The sequence below is a fragment of the Carassius gibelio genome, chromosome B25 (assembly GCF_023724105.1).
Source record: "Carassius gibelio isolate Cgi1373 ecotype wild population from Czech Republic chromosome B25, carGib1.2-hapl.c, whole genome shotgun sequence".
NCBI lineage: Eukaryota > Metazoa > Chordata > Actinopteri > Cypriniformes > Cyprinidae > Carassius > Carassius gibelio.
In genome coordinates, this window is record NC_068420.1 from 14,586,235 (window position 1) to 14,608,311 (window position 22,077).

Consider the following 22,077-nt stretch of genomic DNA (forward strand, 5'->3'; position numbering starts at 1 on the left):
ACAGCGCTTCTATATACAGCCTGAAATAGGCATCGTGAAGGTGCAAACCAAACGATGGCGTCAATTATTCAGCATCAATATTTGATTGAAACTGCCTTTTTATAAACACAACAAGGTGGGTGACCACATTTCAAGAAAACCGGATTGTTTTCCACGAGTGCATATCTGATTCTGCTCATTAGCATCTTGCTGGAGAATAGGCTGACAAATGAAAACTGGGGTGTGAGGTTGGAGCTAAAAAGAGAACTTGGAGTGATAAAAATGGCTTTGAAGAAGCATCCATTGATAGAACCAAAGGTTTTCCATAATATTTAGCAGCAACAACAGGCACTAAACTCCCAGACCTGTGCTTTCTTTCTCTGGACAAACCATCAGACAAGAACTGAATATCACAATGTTAGTATGTGCCACCACGTAACATCCATTTTAGTTTCAGCACACAACTTTGAGATATGACTGACATAGAAGTCTGTTTTCTGGTCAGGAATGGAAATAAATGGGAGTACAGACATCACACTAACACGATCTCAATATAAAGGAATAGTCCAAAAATGAAAATTCAGTCATTATTCACTCAGCCTCATGCTGATTTGTTCCTCAGTGATACTTTTTCAACCAACTGAATTCTTACAAATTCAAAATTCTTTAATTTCATTTAGTATGCAACAATTACTATGTATTTTATTATTAGTTTTTTATTCCTATTTATCTGACTACTATTTATAGTTTATTTTCAGCATTTTTCTCATTATTAATAACTGTTAATTATTTCAAAGTTTGCCACTATTTTACTTTAAAATGATTGAAAACTTCAGTTCAATCAAACTCCACTGTCAGTTGACCTCTTCACAAAAAAAAAAAAGTTTAAATATCAATTAATAAAAATGGCTACCTGCTACTTCTCTTAACATAATGAGAACAAAATGACAAATAAAGTCATTTCAAATATAACAGACGGGATTGATACAAATCATTCTCTTTATAACTAGAACTTTGAAGTCATTTGACTACAAACAGGCCAAATTTAAGTACTGTAGATACTCAATGAATTTTTTTTTATCACTGATGATGGTGACTGATCAGCACATACAATAAGAACTAAATAGTACTGATGTGCCATTTTTAGTCTATATGATGTGTGTAGTCCATTTCTCAGGTTTGAGTTCTGAAGACTTGGAACAAGTTGAGCACAAGTTGCATGAACCACTTGTATAATACTTTTGTGACATCATTTTGGTATTTGTAAGCCACAGTCCCATTTCACTTTCACTGTATGTAACCCTGGAGCACAAAACCAGTCTTAAGTCGCTGGGGTATATTTTCAGCAATAGCCAAAAAAACATTGTATGATCAATGATCAATTTTTCTTTTATGACAAAAAATCATTAGGATATTAAGTAAAGATCATGTTCCATGAAGATATTTAATAAATGTCCTACCGTAAATATATAAAAACTTAATTTCTGATTAGTAATATGCATTGCTAAGAAGGACAACTTCAAAGGTGATTTTCTCATGTAGTTTTTTTTGCACCTCAGATTCCAGATTTTCAAATAGTTGTATCTCGACTAAATATTGTCCGATCTTAACAGACCATACAATGGAAATCTTATTTATTCAGCTTTCAGATTATGTATAAATCTCGATTTTAAGACTGGTCTTGTGCTCCAGTTTCACATATGCAAAAGGAGCTTTTACACTTTGAGTTTTAGTGAAAAGTTCTTTAAAATAACTATTTTTCTCAGTGTGAAGAACATTTTAATAATCTTAAAACATTTTTCCATCATAAAGAACCTTTTGTGGAATGAGTGCTAAAGGTTCTTCATGGAAGCACAGATGCAACAGACCTTATTTCTAAAGTGTAGGAGAATCAGCAGCTTCACAGAAAAAGTCATTCCGGTTTAGAATGATGGGACGAAGAGTAAGTGAAGACAGAATTTTCCATTTCTGGATGAACTATTCCTACATCCCATCAGGCTTGCAACATTTTCCTTGAGAAACGGCTCAAACATAAAACCATCGGTGGAGACGAATCTACATATACTTGGTATTCTAATACACGCGCTCACTGCACGGTTGGTTAGGCACAGCAGGGGAAGGAGCCGGGCTGCTCGGCACAGGTGTGCTGTCGCTGGCATGAAGCTCCTCTTATGGTGCTGGCGAGGGCAGCAGGAAAATTGTAGCGTTCCGCAACTCTCTCATCCTACATGGAAAATTCCATTACACAAAGCTCTGTTGATGTGTGCGGCTGAATAACACAATCCTTGTCCGGACCCTCATTTATATGAGAAACCCCCCTTCCCCCCGATTGCACACTTCGTAAACAGGAAAAGCTGCCTTTCACTAAAACAAACCAATTTTTGTAAAACATGCTCTGCTGAACATGAACAAATACAGACAATGAGTACATCTGAGAAAGCGTTTTGCAAAGGCATTGAATAATAATTTAAAACCCTTGAGGTTACAACCTAAAGTTTATGTACTGTATAAATGTAGTAGTATCACACTGAAAAAAACATAAGGCACTGACCAGATGGGTGAAAAAGCTTAATGAAGTGTTACACGACCAGATGAACGTACACGTTTGGTCATCTATAAAGGAATGCAATGTAACACACAATTAATTACAATTTAAAATGTACAATGCATTTTTTTTTCCTGGGTGTAATTTCTCTATATTCCGATATTTTTTTCATGTTAATCGGCAGACATCAACATTAGAATATAATTTTTTTTTAAGTACTGTTTTAAGTTGTATTAAAGTTAACATGAAAAACATCCACAAATAATCCATATTACTGTATGACATTAGCAAAAAAAGAAAAAAGAAGAAGGTTGGTTTAGTACAGATCAATTTATCTTACAAAAATTTATTACAAAATTAATTTTTCACAATGTGTGACTAAAAAGGTGCATAGGGTAAAATTGTATGTGGACTTTGACCTGTAAATTTCCTTTAGGAGCATTACTATCTATTATTGTACTCGTAAAAGCATTGTTTTTTTATTTCTCCAGCCCAGGAATATGGGCTCCCAAGCCTCTAAAAAACAGACTAGCTGTGCAGATTTCTGAAAGAGTCTATAACTCTGCAGCTATTCTCTCTGTGCTCACTTCTCCTTTCAAAGACATGCTGTGTTTTGTCAGCAAATACTGTGCTTAGGACAGACCCTCCATCGTCTGACAGCTGACAATTCCTGAAGTGCCCCACCACATGCTTGCACAAGTCATATTTAATAAGAGTGCAAAAAATATCACTCTCTTTAGTTTTTTTTGTGTGTGTGGGGAATAATTATAGATTTGAGGATGCTTATTATTATTATTTCAGATCTGTATGAGAATTATTGAATTAATTTAAAATAGGGATGATTTGTATGTATTTATTTTTTACTAGCAAAATGCTTTAAAATGCATTCTGACAGTTAATATAAAAATTCTGGGTAATACTAATAATTACTTTCATGTTTTGGCATATATATATATATATATATATATATATATATATATATATATATAAATAATAAAAACAATTAAAACAATTGAAAATGTTGAATATGCATCACAACACTATACTATGCTATATGAAAAGTGATTAAACAGTGTTATTAAATTACTAATATTCATAAAGATTATCTCTAAATGATAACAAAGCATTTAAAAATATGATAAATGTGCATGCATACTCTTGTAAAAATAATAATAATAAAAAAAAATACCAGTTTCCAAAAGGGAGTTTTTGTGACAATGCCATATAAAAAAGCATTTTTTGGGTTTTGGGTCTTTCTGTGAACAGTTCTTAAAATGAAATGTTTTCTTATCCTAAAGAACAGTTTAATAATCTAAAATAACCTTTTTTTTTAAACACTAAAGAACTGTTTAATTGAGAGATTTCAAGAATGCCTAAAGATTCTTCATGGAACCATCAATGCCAATTAAAACCAAAAAAATATTCAGCATATTGCGGAACGAACGTCCTATGAAGCCAACAAAACAAATAAAAAAGCCATTATTTTTCATTCACATCCTCTTACAAACACACACACGTACACACTCACTCACTCTCAGTGGATAAGTGTCATATGCTGGCTGTCTGAAGCGATTACAGGCAGGGGCCGTCTGGGTGTTAAGTTAACCCAGGTGTTTGATTTCTCTCTCACTATGAATAATTGATAGTCACATGTGTATAGAGGCAGGATGTCACAGTATACTGCATCAGCTCTAGCCGTGCTGCAGGTGCTCAAGCATTTAGGATGTTCAAGGAGATCGGACACCCTTTGCTTGAAATCCAAAGACAAGTGGTCTGAAAAGCCACATTTGAGATTCATATTACTACCAGGTATAAACAGCAACTCATTATGGGATCAAATAAAAAAATGCAGAGGTGGGCGACATTCCAGTAGACACGATTAACTTGCTTTAATCACAAAAACGTATTGTTTGCATACATTTTGTTTAAGCATTGCCGCTTAAAAACCATTCAGATGCATTTAACAGTGAAAGAGAACTAATTTTGTTCAAGAAAACTATGCAGAGCGTTGGAGTTCTATTGCCACTTTATAGGAGGTGTTAAATTAGTGCTGGTTGATATGGTCATTTTTCAAATCGTCATATCGTCAGCTCGTAAGATCGACGATACACAATATTATTGTGCATGGGTGGGGCAAGAGAGAGACTCTCTGTACTTGTCATAGCATAACTATTTGGTGCTTTAAACCGTGCAAGTGCGCGAGAATGAGCCTATGGAAGCACCAATAATCAAAGAAATATACTTCCCATCTTCAGTTTAATTTATTCAACTGTTTTATCATTCTAAAAACTGTAATAGCTCACCTCTTCTCAACAAGCCACACGATTAGAGGTATCATTCTTGCTGTAGTTCAAACGGTTTGAGACAAGTGATGCCCTGAATTTAAATACTCAGGATTAGGGAGTTCACAATTCCTTAAGTAAAAGTGATTCTTGTCCTCCATATTGTAAACATGCAAGGTCTGGCACTACTTTAATCTCTATTATTATTGCATGAGGCATCCATTCCCCAGTTTATTAGCGAGAGGACACAAGTGCATTTGGCAACTGGCCTGGGACTCAGATGATGCAAATAGCACAAAAAGCACGCAACAGAGACAATTTCACAAGACAGCCAAGGAAATCCAAGAGGTGAAAGGGTTGGCGTTTCCTCTATGTTCTCAGAGATTCCTCAAGAGATTCTAGCCCACAACAGCAAGACTAACACTAAAATAGGCCTTTAAACTTGATGTCGCCAAGAATGAGGAACAAAATTGAGTCAAAAAAGCACAAGTTTATTAAAGTAATACTCCCCTGCTGATTTGTAATAAAACAGAATATTATATGTCTCCTTCAATGTGTGCCACACTACACCTATAGGGTGAGTGATATACACTATGATGCAAGTTGAAGTCAAGAAAGTATGTGCGTGCAGACTCCACAATGAAGGCCCTCGTCCACCGTGACAGCCGTATTGATTTGGCCTTCTCTCTCCGCTCTCGTAAAGCTATCTCTCTTAGACCACTTAATCCTAATGGCTGGCTTTATTCACTTTTCTCCCACCTCAACATCGAGCTCAAGCAATTTCACACAATATTAAAGATGATACGGCCCAGGATATTGATAATGGTGGGGAAATATTCTGATTCACTGCAATCTTTACTGGATAAATTGCATTTATGATCACTGGATATTACGTTACCATATAAAAACAGCATTTTCCTTCAACTTTTTTCCATTATAAGAGCATTTTAATGATACTTTGATTATTGAACATCATACTAATGCATTGACTCTCGATTTCCAAACGACTTGTTGGGTGCTTTGCATCTTGTTCAGACATGTCTTAACCAGCAGTTCCTAGCAAGTATAAACTGCAAAGTGGAGACCAAGTGTCCAAAGTCTGGCTCTGCTAGACAAGGGGTGCTCTACTGGGTTAATATCTAGTCTGGCAAATGTTGCACATTCAGACGAGCCAATTCACGCTGTAATGACAGACAAATTTGTCTGGTTTTGTCAGATCAGTGCGTTATCCCGGTTGGCATCTGCTGCCAGTGTTTGGAGTTTATTGAACATGTTGAACCAGTGTTTGTTGGCTCTTGGAATGCCTAGGTGTGATATAAAGTAATCTGGTGACCGTTGGAGTTGGTCTGTCGGTGTGGTGTGAATTGGCTTTTAAGCTCCATAAGGGTTGAACTGTGTAGTCATTGAGCTCTCGAGAAAATTACCCAAAGAGCAAAGACAGACCGCAACGTAATACGGTGCCGCTTCATGATGACACCATTTTTTTGTAGCCATATAGGCACTATGCAAAACAACTCATTAGCCACTTTTCAACTGTCAGGCCAAAAATAAACTTGGTAATGAAAAATGCATGCCAGGGCCAGTTGTGTTTGCACGGTCACTTCTGGGACTTGATCAGGGCTTGTCGGGACTTCCTCAGGGCCAAAAGCCAGGGTATTTTTTTTTTTGGCCCAAATAAGCAGTTTTAAAGTTAAGGGATCACTGTATGAGGCAGAAATGTATTATATGTGATGCTAAAGGCTATAGTGTTTCCCCATACATTGATTTATTTGTGGTGGGCCGCCACAATATCAAAACTGAGTGCCACAAATAGATTTCCCAAAAGGCTTTGACTTAGTTGAATAAACATGAGCAATGCACATTTCAAAATCAAAACCCGGCTTGGGTGTTTTTACAGTATAATCACTGTATTTCTGAAGGAAACGGATTGTCTTCAGAAAAAGTTAGATGCCATTTTAATTTCATCTAGCTTGTAATGGCTGATAAAGCAGCATTTGTGAGTGGAACGCTTCTTTGTGTACAGCCGTTACCAGGGAAACCTCTATCTCTCCCACTCTAAAAGTGCCTCTTGCTGGCAGAGAATGAATTTACATAAGCCGCGTTTCCACCGCAGGAACTTTACCCAGGAACTAGGAACTTTGAGCCGGTACTTGGCGTGTTTCCACCGCAGGAACCAGGAACTAAAAGTTCTGGGGGAAAAAAATGCCCCTCACAAAGCCCCTGCTGGCGAGGTAGTACTTTTTCAAAGTTCGGGAACTTTCGGGGGCGGGACTTGGGCGCTAAACATCCTGATTGGTTGAGTTCACGCAGCTTTGTGATTTCAACCACCATTTATTCTGATAATTTTCAAGATATTACTGTTATTAGGTCATGAAATATTATTTTAAAAGGTATTTCAGGCGAGAATGTAGTTGTTTAAAACTCAATTCTGTGGTTTATTTATAAAGACAGCGCCTATTTAAATATGTTTTTCGCCGATCTCGGAGACGGTGAGCTCCACACGATCAACGGGAGCTCAGTGCTTATCTATCTGCCGAAAAGCAGCCTCACCTCGGCTAGACCTTCTGATATGTGCTGCTGGCTCTGATGTCTCTTTAGTGGTTGAACATAAAATATAATTCATTTTGGATAAATCTAACAGGTAATCTTTGGTCTGTATTAAATTTATCTTTATGTTAAAATAAAAATTAAAAAGGCAAATTGATATAATATTTCATTTCATTTTAATTGCTGTATATATACACATATCCCTGAACTAAGTACATGTCTGCAGCTGTTATTGTTTAAATGAAAACGAAAGGAGGCAGTGGTATTTGATATCATAATTCATTTTATTGTAAATATACAGTGAGGAAAATTGCAGTAGTCAAGGCGAGCTCACTGAAGTTATCAAGTACGCTGCTGTTCACAGAATTACCGGATTTGCGTCGTTGCAGACATCACACTCCGGAGTCGAATGCGCACAGTCTGAACTACTATTGAACTACTATTGAGAATCGCGCGCAGACCTACATAACCAGTCTATTTGCCTAATCTTCCCGATACTTTACACCGCGGTGGAAACGCAGGAAGCAACAAGTCTGGGGGGAAAAAGTTCCTGGGGAAAAAAAGTTCCTGGTACAAATGTTCTGGGTAATTTTGGTGGAAAAGTGGACATTTTTAATACAACTCGGATTGTATTCACCTGAAAGAAGAAGTCTTGTGCACCTAGGATGGTTTGAGGGCGAGTAAATCATATGGTAATTTTTATTTTAGGGTAAACTAGCCCTTTAAGGGCGAGTTTAGTGTAGGTCCAACAGTGGAAACACAGCATGGTTCTGGCCTCCAGGCTTGAGATGGAAGGCTAGTTGGCCTGCCCAGCTCATTGTTAGCCCTGGCCCGACAGTGGAAAAAGGGCTTTTGATGTGGAGTTGCAGTAACATTTCCATGAAGTCCATGAGACAGTGGAGTGTCTCTCTTTGGCTTTTTTCAAAATCTGCACAGATACAACCTTGGACAGCAGACTAATACCCAATGCAGCATTATGCCACCAAAGTGTGGATTCAAAGGAGGACCCCAAGAGTTAAAGGTGAAGATCATAATTTTAAGAACTCTTAGATACCAAATATCTAAAGTTTATAACCAAAGAAACCCTCAAACTACTGGGCTTGTGCATTGCTGAGCTGAATGAGGATAATATCAGCAAGCTATACATATATGCTTCTCACTCTTCTAATGTAAAGCGAATAAAATGTAAAATGAACTCTAGATTTACATTATAAGAGCAGTGATATGCAAACAGTGTCAAAAGCTTGGCACTCTCTCAGATAATGTCCCTATGAAATAACATTCATCTGTGCAAAGCTCTAGCTCGTGATGAAATTATAAATAAGAGATGGCATAGGCATAAATACACCTCACCACAAATCCTCCAACTGTCTGCAAAGACCAGTCTCTTTTTCTTTAGGTAAGGGCAGCTGATGTATTGGGATATCATTCTTTCTGTCAATCTTACTGATTGTTTGTGGCTGAAGAGATGCTTTAACAACATCATGGCCAGCAGGTGACGGATAGGCCTGTTGTTTGGCACTGACACAGGGAGGCAACACATACAGGGGAACCGTATGAAGAACTCAAGATCTTTAACTAAAGAACAAAATTCTCAGTATTCACAGTAGAGGAAGTAATTAGATCAATTTCATATGTATTCTAATTACAGAAACACAATGAAGGAATTCAGTAGGAGATATGGCTGCATAGGAACTCAAGAATTTGCATAGTCAGCAACTCGTTGTTTCCTCTTTTGAACACACGGTTCATTCCACCCACCTTTGTTCATAATTCACACAGTACATATTCAAAAGAACCATTATGCTGAGAGGCAAACAAAAACGGCTTACTGTTAAAACAAAAAATAACACTCATACATCAGCGTCCTCTTCAAACTATTGAAATTAACTGAATATGCACTGTAGTTCTACAATGATAAAAATGAGTCATTGTTCTTTTAATCATGTATTGAAGGTGTCAAAAAAAGTATTTTTTGGCCACTCAACTGTCATGGGAACAACTACACATTAACAAAAAAAAAATTACAAAAAAGAAAGAAAGAAAGAATCTGATGCTTCCAAAAGTAGCATAAAAGCCCTGCTCCTGTTTAAATATTCATAGAAAGGATGACGGCAGAAGACAGAAATGTTGCCACTAGTTCTGGAGATTATACGTTTCAAAAGTCGTTATAAGACAATCAATTGGAGAGGACATTTTGATGGGTTTTTGCAATGGAAACAGGGAGGGTAGGATTCAAGTGAGAGCAGCAAACGCAATCAATAGACTGAAGAGGAGTGAACGCCTCTCAAATAAGCCATAAGAAGATGTGCCCACAAGAGTCCTACCTGACACCTAATTCATCATTAAAGGTGCTGGAGTGGGTGCGTGGGTCTCCTGTGCTGGATTGTTCTAACAGGCATTAATAGTAACAGCGACACTGAGGAAGCATGTGTTGGTGGTTGTAGGCTTATGAAATAAGATTACTGCTTCTGGAAGACAGGCTTTCTTATAGGAAGAGCACCCAAAGTAGTTTCCCAATATAACTTAACATTTGTTTTTCATAAACAATGTTTTCCAACAACTGACAGACATAACCTTGCTTTTTTTTTGTCTAATCCTGTTCTTTGAAGCCCATTCTGCAAAGGTTACTGCCAACACATGCTCTGGAACTTCCTAGTATTGATTAGTTGGTTCAAGTATGTTTAGTTAAGGATGAAGCCAAACTCTTGCAGGAGTGCGACCCTCCACAAGTAGGATTGGACACCTCTGATATGGGACCATTGAAAGGTCAATGGGAAAACTCACCTTTAAGTCTCGAGCCACTTCCAGGTGATTATCGTAGACCAGAACGTTGGCTGTCAGGTTCATCCTGTCTTTAGCGACAGTGGATTCTCCTTCTAATGCATCAGATGCAACTGCAACCTTCAATAAAGGATGTTGACACTTGGTCCCGTCCCACACCTGATCACATTGGGTAATTATTAGTTGTACAAACTGGATTTGAGATTCAATGATATTGAAGATTCAGATTCTAGTTAAAATAGCACCTTTAGTAGGATACAACGACTATCCATGACAGCCTTGGCTAGCAACTGGCAGGTCAAATCAAAGTACATCCCAGGCTTTACCAAGGACAGAGAGACTGTGAGGTCCTTAGATATCCAAGACTGGTTGGCAGCCCATTGGCGAAGCTCCTCCACCGTACGCATATCGGATTCTCCAAAGTGAAATGATTTGCTGGAGGTACGAGGGACTACTGGACTGTCAATTGTTCCATCGAATGTGACTGTAGACCAACCAAAAGTGTTCAAGAGAGACATGGAGTCCCTGAACATGTCAGTCTGGGAGGATATGAGAAGAAAATCCATTAGCCAATTAGAGCCTTAAAGTTAGAATGACTTGAAATTGATCACACTACAGAAATCACCTTAATACATGTCACCAAGACATTTGCTTTAATGTTAGAACTATATTTGACCGATGTGTTTGCAATGTTTAAATTTTAAAGTGTCTTTTAGCTGACAGGTCTTTAGTCATTGTAGGTTGGCAAGTTGCTGTGTTGTTGCTTGCAAGCGTTTTTGGAGGTGAACAGCATGACCAATATTTGTCAATGCAAATCAACATCTGCTCTTTTTTATGTTTTATATGAAGAAGATGCTCAACACAGAACGTCAGGTTTCAGGTGCTAGTCTTTGATTACTTTTAGTCAGGCGTGTCCATTTTTGCTCCTAGAGGGCCACATTCCTGCAAAGTTTGGCACCAGTTTGCTCCAACACAGCTCCCCGGAAGTTTCTACTGGTCAGGTGCATTTAATTATTGTTAAACTTTGCAAGAAGGTGGCCAACCAGAAATAGAATTGGACATCACTGCTTAAAGGATTAGTTCACTTCAGAATTAAAATTTCCTGATAATTTACTCACCTCCAAGTTATCCAAGAAGTTCATGTCTTTTTTCTTTTAGTCAAAAAGATATTAAGGTTTTTGAGGAAAACATTCCAGGATTTTTCTTCATGCATTATATAGTCATACTGGCAATGCCACATGTGACATAGTAGGCTGTTTCGTCAGCTGGGTTCTTGTAGAGCCCTTTGAAGCAGCACTGAAACTACAATTTGGATCTTTAACCCCTTGGCTCCCATGGAAGCCCACTATATGGAGAAAAATACTGGAATGTTCTCCCCAGAAAGTGTCAGTTCTTTACGACTAAAGAAAGAGAGACATTAACATCTTGGATGACGTGGGGTTGAGGAAATTATCAGGAAATTTTTATTCTGGAGTGAACTAATCCCTTTACATTTAAATTAAATAAACTTATGCATTTAGCAGACGCTTTTATCCAAAACGAATTACAGTGCATTCAGGCGAACATTTTTTTACCTAACGTGTTCCCTGGGAATCTTACCCACAACCTTGCGCTGTTAATGCAATGCTCTACCACTTGAGCCACAGGAACTCTACAGGAAGACTCTACAGACTTTCAATATTCCAAGGAACAAATAAATAGGCCAAATCTTCTTACCTTAAATCTGTGAAGTCGAATAATGTCCCCCACTCTGAAGATGACTGGGTGATCCTCCAATTTTTTAGAGAAGATGTTGCAGCCCACTTTAACATCCGACTGATCAGTGATCTTTAGTGTAGAGCAGTAATCTAGTGAAACATAATGAGGTACGGACAAAAAAAAAACACTCTAGCATGAATGGCTATGCAAAGTGACCAAATATTAAAAAGTCTTAATGTACTGCTTATACTGCTAAAAGACAAAAGTAGTCACACTTCAATTTTCAACAAAACGATCAACCTTTTATAATCACTTACAGTGTTCTGAACCCATGAAACTAATGGAAACAACTTACCACAATTTGCTGTTTTGTTTAATTTGATCATTTTGATATCATTTATATGAGTTCTATCTGCTTTTGCTTAAGACATGTTTAGCATTTCAAGACTGAAAATATCTACAGGTCAATATATCTAGGAGTTGCAGCCTCACTGAGCATTGATCCAGGATCAATTGGTTACCTTTTGGACCCGATGCACAATTCCCTCTACAGATCACACAGTACGGCAGTGTTTACATTCTGTCCACTTATCAAAACGCTGATAATTCAATAAACCAATTGAGGGTGCCAGAGACTGATTTTCGCCACTTTATCACATGTTACATGTCATGATCCAAGCCATGATCCAAGTGTATTTACATGAAGAAAATTGCATCAAGTTAGTATGGTTATGCACCATGAGAGAGTGTTTTGGCAATAATTGGTTTGTGACAGCTTTTCTTCAGATGCATTCTAAGACTTTATGGTACAAATAATCTCATACTAACACTGCAGAGAGCTCACGGTCAGTAGCACAAGCCAAGATCTCAGTTTTGTTTTGGTTGCCTCTGAAATGTTATTTGATCACTAAAGTGCAAAGAATAATTTACAAACTTGCCTCGAAGAAGTCTCTGTCATGACATACTCTGAGAGAATAGTTCAACTATTCTGATATCCATTAGAGTTTTTTTCTTTGTTTTGACGTCTATTTCGAAAGTGGCCCTGAAAGTCATTTAGAAAGTCATCTTTTCTCTGCTCTCACTCTCCAGAGGGCTCAAATAACAATGGAGGAGCCTATTACAGCCTTGAAGAGATGAAGGAAATTCACTGACCTGAACCTTTAGAGGGGAAAGGCTGTTTGAAGAAGGTCACCACGCCATAGACATTCACCACTGTCTTGGGCTTTAAATCGTTTAGGGGAACATAAGTGTATTTGGCCTTCAAAGAAATAGAGGAATATTGCCATAAAACAAATATTCTGGCTTTAACAACAGAAATTGTAGCAAACAATACCTTATTGCAACACTGTTTTCTGTAGACATTGCAAATGCATGGCAGTGCATTGTGTTGAAGTGAAAACATTGAAAACATTGTTTCAATGCCAAAAAATCCAATGCATTCATTCAAATGAACACTTAGCTAGTTTCCCTGACTTCATCTTCATTTAGTCTACACTGCATGTGTCTGGAGGCATGTATTGTTGAAGCACTTGATCTGGCTCAAACTAATTTAAAAAGAGGTGTGCAAATTAAAAAAAGGACGTTGTACTCGAGTGAAGAACCAACCAATCACACAACCAGACAGAGACAAGTTGAAAAAAGCCAGTAGACAGAAGCCAATTTAGATAAAGAATCTCCTTGATCTCTGAGGGATAAACCGCATATATTGTATTACGGCAATGTGGGAGAGATTTGTCACTTAAAGAAATGCATACAGCACCTCTGAACTGGAGGGACCATGGGAGGGGGCGGCCGAGGGACATACCTATCGAACACATCCATATGGGGAAAAAAAAATCAACCAAAATAAATATTAGAAAAATATAAATATATTAAAGTAAGAAATTTAGTTTTCAGCAAAAGTTCAAGAACACAGTAGTAAGGGTTTTAAAATGCAAACAGATGACACTCACATAGACACAAGCATCTTGGCCATCCATCTCTAGCTGACAAGGATGTAGTTTGTCTCTGAGAAAAGACGGAGACTTTTTAATGGTAAAGTCTGCCAAAAGGACAACATCCTAAAGAACAAAACAAAATAAAAAAACAATTGTTGTAATGCATTTCATGATGTGTTATACAAAACATAATAAAAATTTCCAGTAAATAATTCAATTCATAAATTAAACTAATGGAAATCTGAAATATTCGATATATTTAATAAGAGTGGGAAATTATATTCATATACAGTTACATTTTGAAAGACCATACACTGCTATTTTTACTTTTATTTTTTATAAATGCAGATTGCGGTGTAATTGTTTATCAAAAACCCTAAATATTTATATATTTGTGTATTAAAAGCATGTCATTATTAATAGCCTGTTTCCTTTCACACTGAGACCGTTTTCGACTACCACAGAATAATATTTAAAACTTCCATTATGAACAGAAAAGAACTAAAACTAAAATTCTGTAAATGCAAAAAAAGTTCCCAGAAAATCCTGATATATCGAATATGATCCATAAAAAATAAGTTTGTTTTTATCCTCATTTTTTTTTTAAGACTAAAAGGTTCAATAGACATCTTGTTTATTTATTTTTTTCATTATTGACCCTAGATCAAGTATTTGGGATTTTCTAAGCCCTTTTTATCACCTTGCTAGGGGATCATTAATTCACTTCTTTAAAAACGTATGAACACCACAACAAGCCACATGATTTGAGATATCATTCATGTGTGTAGCACAAACATATATTCAATATATAGTTAATATTGTTTATAGTTTATATATAATTTATTTTCAATTTCCCCAACCCTTACATGAGGAATAGTAATAGCAATTATTGCCTTGACAAACACCCTTATGGGTGACCTTGAGATGAAAGAACCAATCAAATGGCATCCCATTCCTTAATATTAAGGAACGACTCCAAACTTGATTATTTTTAGACTTCAGCCTCTAGATAAATTAAGCTGACTTTTATTTAACCTATCGAAGAGTTTAATCCTTGCTTACAGGGATCCAAAAACGAGACCGATAATGTTTAGCTCTTTTACTGTATATATACATTGCCAAGCATCATGATAGCTCATCAATTCAAAGATTTATCTTGTGCCATTGTTTAAAGAAACACTGTTACCCATGCCAAATGACAGTTTTACAATCCCTCTTCCTGGCAACAACAAAGAAAAGTAGAGGCTGTTTGTCAAAAGTTGTTTTAAACAACTGTTGTACTATGAAACACCTGCTGTTGCATGTGACGACTACAACAATTGCAGACCACCATGTTCAACCTCCATCTTTGAGAACAAGAAGATTAGAACCGATTTTTAGACCATTCCTGGAAATATGGGTGATGACAAGGCATGTTGTTTTCCAGTAAGCATCAGATAATTTTGCAGGTGACACAAAAGGAGGATCCTCGGGGAGTAAACGGCTGAGTTTTGACTGAAGGCACATCTCTCAAGGCTGATTTTCTCTCTTGGAGCCATTGTCTGTCAGTGGGGAGCTGATCTGAGCTGTGACCATTGTGTCGCTGGAGGAGGAAAGCGGAAAAATACTGGCTATGCAACCGCAGTGCTTTGCACCCTCTCAAACCATCTTCACATAAATGAGGTTACATCAGATGACCTGTTTTCAAAGTCAGTGAATTCAGGCAGAAATATTTGCAGCATAGATATGACAGGGCTTTCATGTACTTGGATTCTTTTTACTGCCTTTTTGATACGATGAAAAACTAATCTACTTCTAGAAAGAAACATATATTGACTTTCTCAACCGCATTTAAGAGAATTATTAATATTTTAACCGTAAATTACCTTTTAAACTGATTATTCATTTAGAAGACGCTTTTAGGGAGTAAAAAAAAAAAAAAGTATGGTTCTTGAATTGGCTTTTCTGGAATATGAACCTATACCTTTACTTTGTTTATTAACTAGGCAGAGCATGACAAGATTTGAAGATTTAAAAAAAAAAACATTTTAGTGTGTGCAAGGTTACTTGACACAATGTGGCAAAAAAAATTAGAAGACAACTGACTAAATGTCTTGTCATGCATCATTTGTCAGAGCTCCCACTTGTTAGGACAAATCTCATATTAAAATGGATGAGATGTGACTTGCCACATCATGCTTGAAAAAGCCCTGAATTTGAACCACAAGCGGGGCAACTATTAATTATTTTGATATCAGATTTATCTTTTGATTATTTAACTGATTTACCTATCAATCGGATATTTTTTTTTTTTTTTTACATTTTCTTTTATTCTATTTAAACAAAACATTTTTTTCGACAGTTTTCTTGTGCACTTGTGCTATAGTATACAGTACATTGGTGATTAATCGATAATCAAATTCATTGTTGATTATTTTCATAATCGATTATTGTAGGATTTTGCTTATTAGGAAAGAGAGAGAAAAAAAAAGAAGCCGCAAATGCCTAAAAACAACAAACAAACATTTGTGACAGTAATTTAAAATGTAGTTAACTGAAATTTGACATATGTATATTCATGCTGAATTTGTACTTTTAATTTGGCTCTTAAGCATCATTAGATTATTTTATCCTTGTGAACATTAGGACAGAGATATTATAATAGCACATTTCTGGCATGTCACATATTAATATTTATTTTAGCCAAAATATTTGTAAATAAGCTTTGACAATAATATACAGGTAGGTATTTTGGTGCATACAAGTAGCAATTTTAGTGAAAAACAGCACATGGAAACATGACTTGTTACTTAACAAAACTGACTGCAATGTTTCCTTCAATGTGTTTCCTTTCTTTTTGGAGTGTTACAAGCTCTTGGTGCATAAAGAAGATCTGTAAAGTTACAAAGACTAGTCTCAAATCTAAAGAGATATTCTTTATCAAAGAAGACTGGCATGCCCCCCTAAAACCGCTCATTCAGACACGCCCCCACGTCTACGTCACTGTGTGGAAATATTTTGTAATGCTGCCCAAATGTTCATGCAAAGAAATGTTCATGTGTATCTAGGTGAAAGCAAAAGCACTTTATTTGCCCTTCCAAAACACACACAGTGCAGTCCGTGGCTTGTGTACTGCAAACACATACGAGCTTCATCACTGTGTCGGTCACATGACTCTGTTCCTCTTTTGGTCCTGAACTGATGGTAAACTTGGTTGTTCGGCCAATCACCATGCACTTGATCAGTTGGCCAATCAGAGCAGATTTTGCTTGTCAGAAGGAGGGACTTTGTAGAAAACTAGGCGTTTGAGAAAAGCGGAGCATAGAGGACCTACAATAATGTACAGTATTTGAAAAATTTTGTGTTTTTTTAACATTAAAGGATGTCAACATATTCTGTTACACCAAATAATGATCTTTAAAAAAGCATATGACCCCTTTAAAATTATTTTATATAGTCATGGTAATGTTGCTAATCACAAAGATTTAATGCACTTTTTATTTGTATATTGAGCACTAGATTTTGTGATTTTTATCTCAAGAAAATTACAGGACAAAGGTTTTATAATATCAATGAATCAAAACTATTATTCACTGTTTTCACGTCTTTCTGTTGCATTGGTCTTATATTAAAATGTTTTAGTCAAAAATGAGTAGATAAATACTGACATTTGTTATAGACAAACAGTTTTTCTGCTGCATATAAATAGCAATTTCGTGAAAAAAAACAGCATGAAAACATGCCTCGTTATTGAAAAAAATACTTTGAATGCATTTGGTTTCTTGCAATACAACTTTTAGCTATAATGATTGTTTGGTCAAAATGATACAAAAAAAGCACAAGTGAGCCATTATAGAGAAAATACACAAACACCGATGATAGATAAAAATAAATAAAAACCTGCTTTAGCTTTATAACCCAGACCACCTCCTCCATCCATTTTACAGCCTGGAGCTTTGAACATATGTACATCTACATATATTTCCCCAATACTCAAATGAATATTTGAAGGTTTTATAGAAGCCTACCCCTTGTCTGGCAGACTGGGAGAAGTCCTTGGCCAACGTGCCAAAGAAAATGACATTGATTGATGTATGTTCAGCAGTTCTCTGAAGGGGGTCCTCCTCTGAGAAAGAGAGAAAGAAAACAGCAAGGACAGAGTGAGACTGGCTACAGCTTTCATTTCAAGACTCAAAATCTGCAGGGCTGAGAGCTAAAAATGACAGACACGAGTGAATCTGAAGCATGCTTTGAACAAGCTTCTCCAGGTAATCAAATTGATCCCATATTGTGCCTCTTTTCTCTATATGCTGCGGTATATTAGTTAACATTTTAATGGAGAAAATCAATGCAGTCCAGAAAGCAGATCTTTCTATACAAATCTTTTCAAACCTAAAGCGGCAGATCTGCTTTAAACAGGAAGGCGAAGTGTGAATGCCAGACAGATTGAGTGTCGCTGCTGACAAAACAGATCAGCTTGATACGTCGCAGGGTTGTTCATGATCTTTGTCTTTGAATTTAAATTCAAATGGCGAAACTCACCTTTGATCTCCGCTCTAAGCATTTTGATGCCATCTTTCTGTGCACAGGATATCACAGGACCTTTGTGAACCACTGTAGCCTATTGAGAGAAAAGAACTCATATGTGACCAAAACCAGTCTTAAGTCGCTGGGGTATAACTTTAGAAATAGCCAAAAAAAAACACTGTGTGGGTCAAAATTATTGATGTTTCTTTTATGCCAGAAATCATTAAGATATTAATAAAGATCATGTTCCATGAAGATATTTAGTAAATTTCCTACCGTAAATATATCAAAACCAAATTTTTGATTACTAATATGCATTGCTAAGAATTCATTTGGACAACTTCAAAGGCGATTTTTTTCTGTATTTTGATTTTTTTTTTTTTTTACATATAAAATGAAAGATCTGTGAGACTTGAGTTAATGTAGATGCAGTTCCACTTGTAAATGATGGCAGATAATCAACATCAGACGATAACTACAGGCAGTCCAATAATTGGTTTAACCATATTTATTACTGATTAACAGCTGTCAGTTTTATGGCACCATTTGGTGGCTCTCTAAGGAATTTCACCCAATAATGAGTTTTCTTTTTCTTTAACTTTTTTAAATTAACATGAGATATGTGCAGCCAAACAATTATGCAGTGTCCAAACCAAATAAAAATGCATTGCTAGATTTTTATATATAATTATATATAACCATTTAGTTCTCAATATAACTCTGCAAACTGTTAGTATTATTCATATATTTACAAATATAATAATAATAAAATGTCTATATTAACTGAACATGTAATATACAGTATGTATAATAAATCTGTGACCATTCAGATCTTGGCACTTGTTATTATTTATTAGTGCTTTCAAACGATTAATCACATTCAAAATAAGTTTTTCTTTACCTAACAGATGTGTTTGTGCTGCGTATATATAAATACACACATGGATGTATATATTTTATATAAATTGCATAAAAATATACATGTAACATTTAAAATGTATATAGTGTATGCGTGTTTATATATACATAAATATACATACACACAAATATCATGTAAACAAAAACATTTATTTGATGTGATTAATCGCAATTAACTGTTTGACAGCACTATTATTTCTTAATAATGATAATCATCAAGTAAGAAGAATATTATACATTTTAATAATAATAAATTGTAATATCAGTAGGAGCATGAAATAAGTACTACTAAACGTTTTATTGCAATTCGGAGTATAAAGTTCAGAAGAAGTTTGAGGCTTGTTATACAAGCATGCATTTGTAGGAGCAGAAATCAGTAAAGAGTGGCTTCAAACCTTGACACATCTGTGTGAGGGTTCAGAGGTCATTGTGAGGCTTGTTATGGATGTGCGCTGGAGATGAGAAGGGACCTTGGCATCTAGGTCAGATGAATCATTGACTTTTTGTACAGGCATGTCCTTTTGATAATAGCCTGTAAAAGTAAGAATTAAAAAAAAATAGATGCGTATATGTTGCCAAGAAAAAGGAAAATGCATTGATAGCAGGAATAAAGCAACATACGGCACCACAGTCAACATCTCAGAAACAATTAAGCCTATATGGCACCGAGCCACAAAAATAGACGCTTCATACGGTTGACTAATTGAGAATGAAGAATTGCATGTACATGCGTGCGCCCATGAAAAATGTACCAAAACTCATCTTGAGAAAATGGTGTGGATCACAAATTACACTAATTAATTCTGAAAAGTCTACGGTTGTAGCTTGCCTTCAATCAATGGAAGCAAACCTGAAATGAAAAACATCTCAACTCAAGCTGCTCCATTGAAACATGAACGTGTACAACAGCCCATCCTGATGAAGTGGAGTTGCATTCAGTGGAGCTGAACATCTGGGAGAGATGCTCCATCGAGGGTCTTGATCTTTTATAGACCTTCTGGCCTTTGCAGCACTTGAGCACTATAGAGGCTCGACCTCTCGTAAACAACATCTGCTGGATGCACATCACTTTAAAATGATGAATCGAAGCAGAGAACATGACAAAAGTTGTAAAAAAAAAAAAAAGAAAAAAGAAAAAAGCACCTCTGGTTCAGGAAATTTTTCCTTTTAAGATAAGATTATTAGGGATGCACCAAAATAAAATCTTAAAAATCAAAAAAATCTTAGCTTTACAAAATTAAACATTGGGGCGAAGGACGATTACCGAACACGGTTTTTCCAAAAAAAATTATTCCATGTATTTTGCCCTCCTTTTTTTTTTTTCACCATGGCATATATTAAACAGCCAAAAAGGGCTTTTTACTGTTTTGCCTTGAAAAGCAACAATTTCAAAATATTTACTTAACATAGAAAAAAATTTTTTACATTCTAGCAGACATTATACCAACAATGAACAATTTGGATTGAGTGAATAAAATAATATTTTTGGGCCATATTTGAGATTTGAATCAGGCATGTATTTTCTATTGTACGAAAAAACTCTTTTAAAACATTAGAATATATTACAGATGCTAATTTGAACACTATGTGTGAATATAACAATAAATACATTAATAGAGCTGTTGTAATTATTATCATTATTATTATTTCATTTTTTAAATTTATTTTACAAAACAACAGTAAAATTACAATACTAACAATTATAAATGTTGATGAAGTTCTTGCATTTTCTCCCGCAAGACCTCAGTGCAGCTGACAGCAGATATAAATGATTCTCGCTATGAATTTGCGAAGAGGTTTATCGCATTGTGACATGCCTTTAAATAAATGTATAAAAATGTTACTGAGCAACTGACAAGTAACTCTGTTACAGCAACAGCCACCCTTCCTCTTCTCTGTCTCTCGCTGTCGGTGCTTATAATGATTTTGCATCTTTCTTGGACAAATTTAAATCCTTTTATACTTATGTTTACTGCATTAGTGCGGGCCTCTATTTGATCACGTCACATCATTGTTCGGTACATATTATTCTGTCTTTCGATTTATTAATTTGCCAAACTTACAGTGCATCCCTAAAGATGTGTGCCTGTGTGTGTTTGTGTGTTTTGGAGGGGCTGTGGATTTGGAGAGTGATTCGCAGTGTGGGTTAGATCTTATGCACTCAAAGTTAGCAATAGCATGCTATTACCTTACAAGTCTGAAGAGGTGTTCGCTTGAGTGAAATGGTATTTTTTTACTTGATCAATAATAGATGCACATTTCCTTTTGAAGAAAATTAGAACACTTTAGCACACAATTTTGAAAGGAGTACATATTTACACTTTTCTTAAGTAATAATATACTTGTATATTGTAATAATGTAATAGCTTCTTACGTAACATTAGGACTTGGACTAATTGAATGCGATTATCATGCGCATATCGTCAGTAAAATGCAATTCTTTCAAAAGGAGCAGCATTTACTACACAGAGCCGTAGTTCAATTCAATTCAAGTTTATTTGCATAGCGCTTTTTAAGATACAAATCCTTGCAAAGCAACTTTACAGAAAATTTAGTTTCTACAATATTTAGTAGTAGCTTATCAGTGGTAGTAGACTATCAGTTTACGTGCATATGACAGGAATTTTCAGAAAAATTAATAAAAGACGTAGTCAACCAGACGATGAACATTATTAACAGCAATTTTTTATGACGCAATCACACTTGTAGCAATATTTCACATAGTTCACTGACAAGCTAGACAATATCGCGTTCATTTTTGACGATGCGATAATTTGAAGTGTACTGACAAATGTAATCAAGAATTCATGGTAAATGTCATTTATTTAAATATATTTGTTATGATTTAAAATATATTTACAATATAATACTGAATAACATA

General features: G+C 35.8%; 1 protein-coding gene across 4 annotated transcripts in view; it reads right to left on the reverse strand.

The window, feature by feature from the left end:
* pot1 (protection of telomeres 1 homolog) overlaps positions 1-22,077 on the reverse strand; it is a 33,085-nt gene that overhangs the window by 7,246 nt on the left and 3,762 nt on the right. For all 4 annotated transcript variants that reach the window (XM_052598113.1, XM_052598109.1, XM_052598112.1 and 1 more), the window contains 9 exons: positions 19,592-19,728; positions 18,294-18,372; positions 17,780-17,877; positions 13,788-13,895; positions 13,595-13,639; positions 12,988-13,093; positions 11,854-11,984; positions 10,383-10,676; positions 10,141-10,296 (listed from right to left, as the gene is read on the reverse strand). In XM_052598113.1, the coding sequence (XP_052454073.1) occupies positions 10,141-10,296; positions 10,383-10,676; positions 11,854-11,984; positions 12,988-13,093; positions 13,595-13,639; positions 13,788-13,895; positions 17,780-17,877; positions 18,294-18,372; positions 19,592-19,711 (1,137 nt within the window). In that variant the 5' untranslated portion in view covers positions 19,712-19,728. The remainder of the gene's footprint in view (positions 1-10,140; positions 10,297-10,382; positions 10,677-11,853; positions 11,985-12,987; positions 13,094-13,594; positions 13,640-13,787; positions 13,896-17,779; positions 17,878-18,293; positions 18,373-19,591; positions 19,729-22,077) is intronic.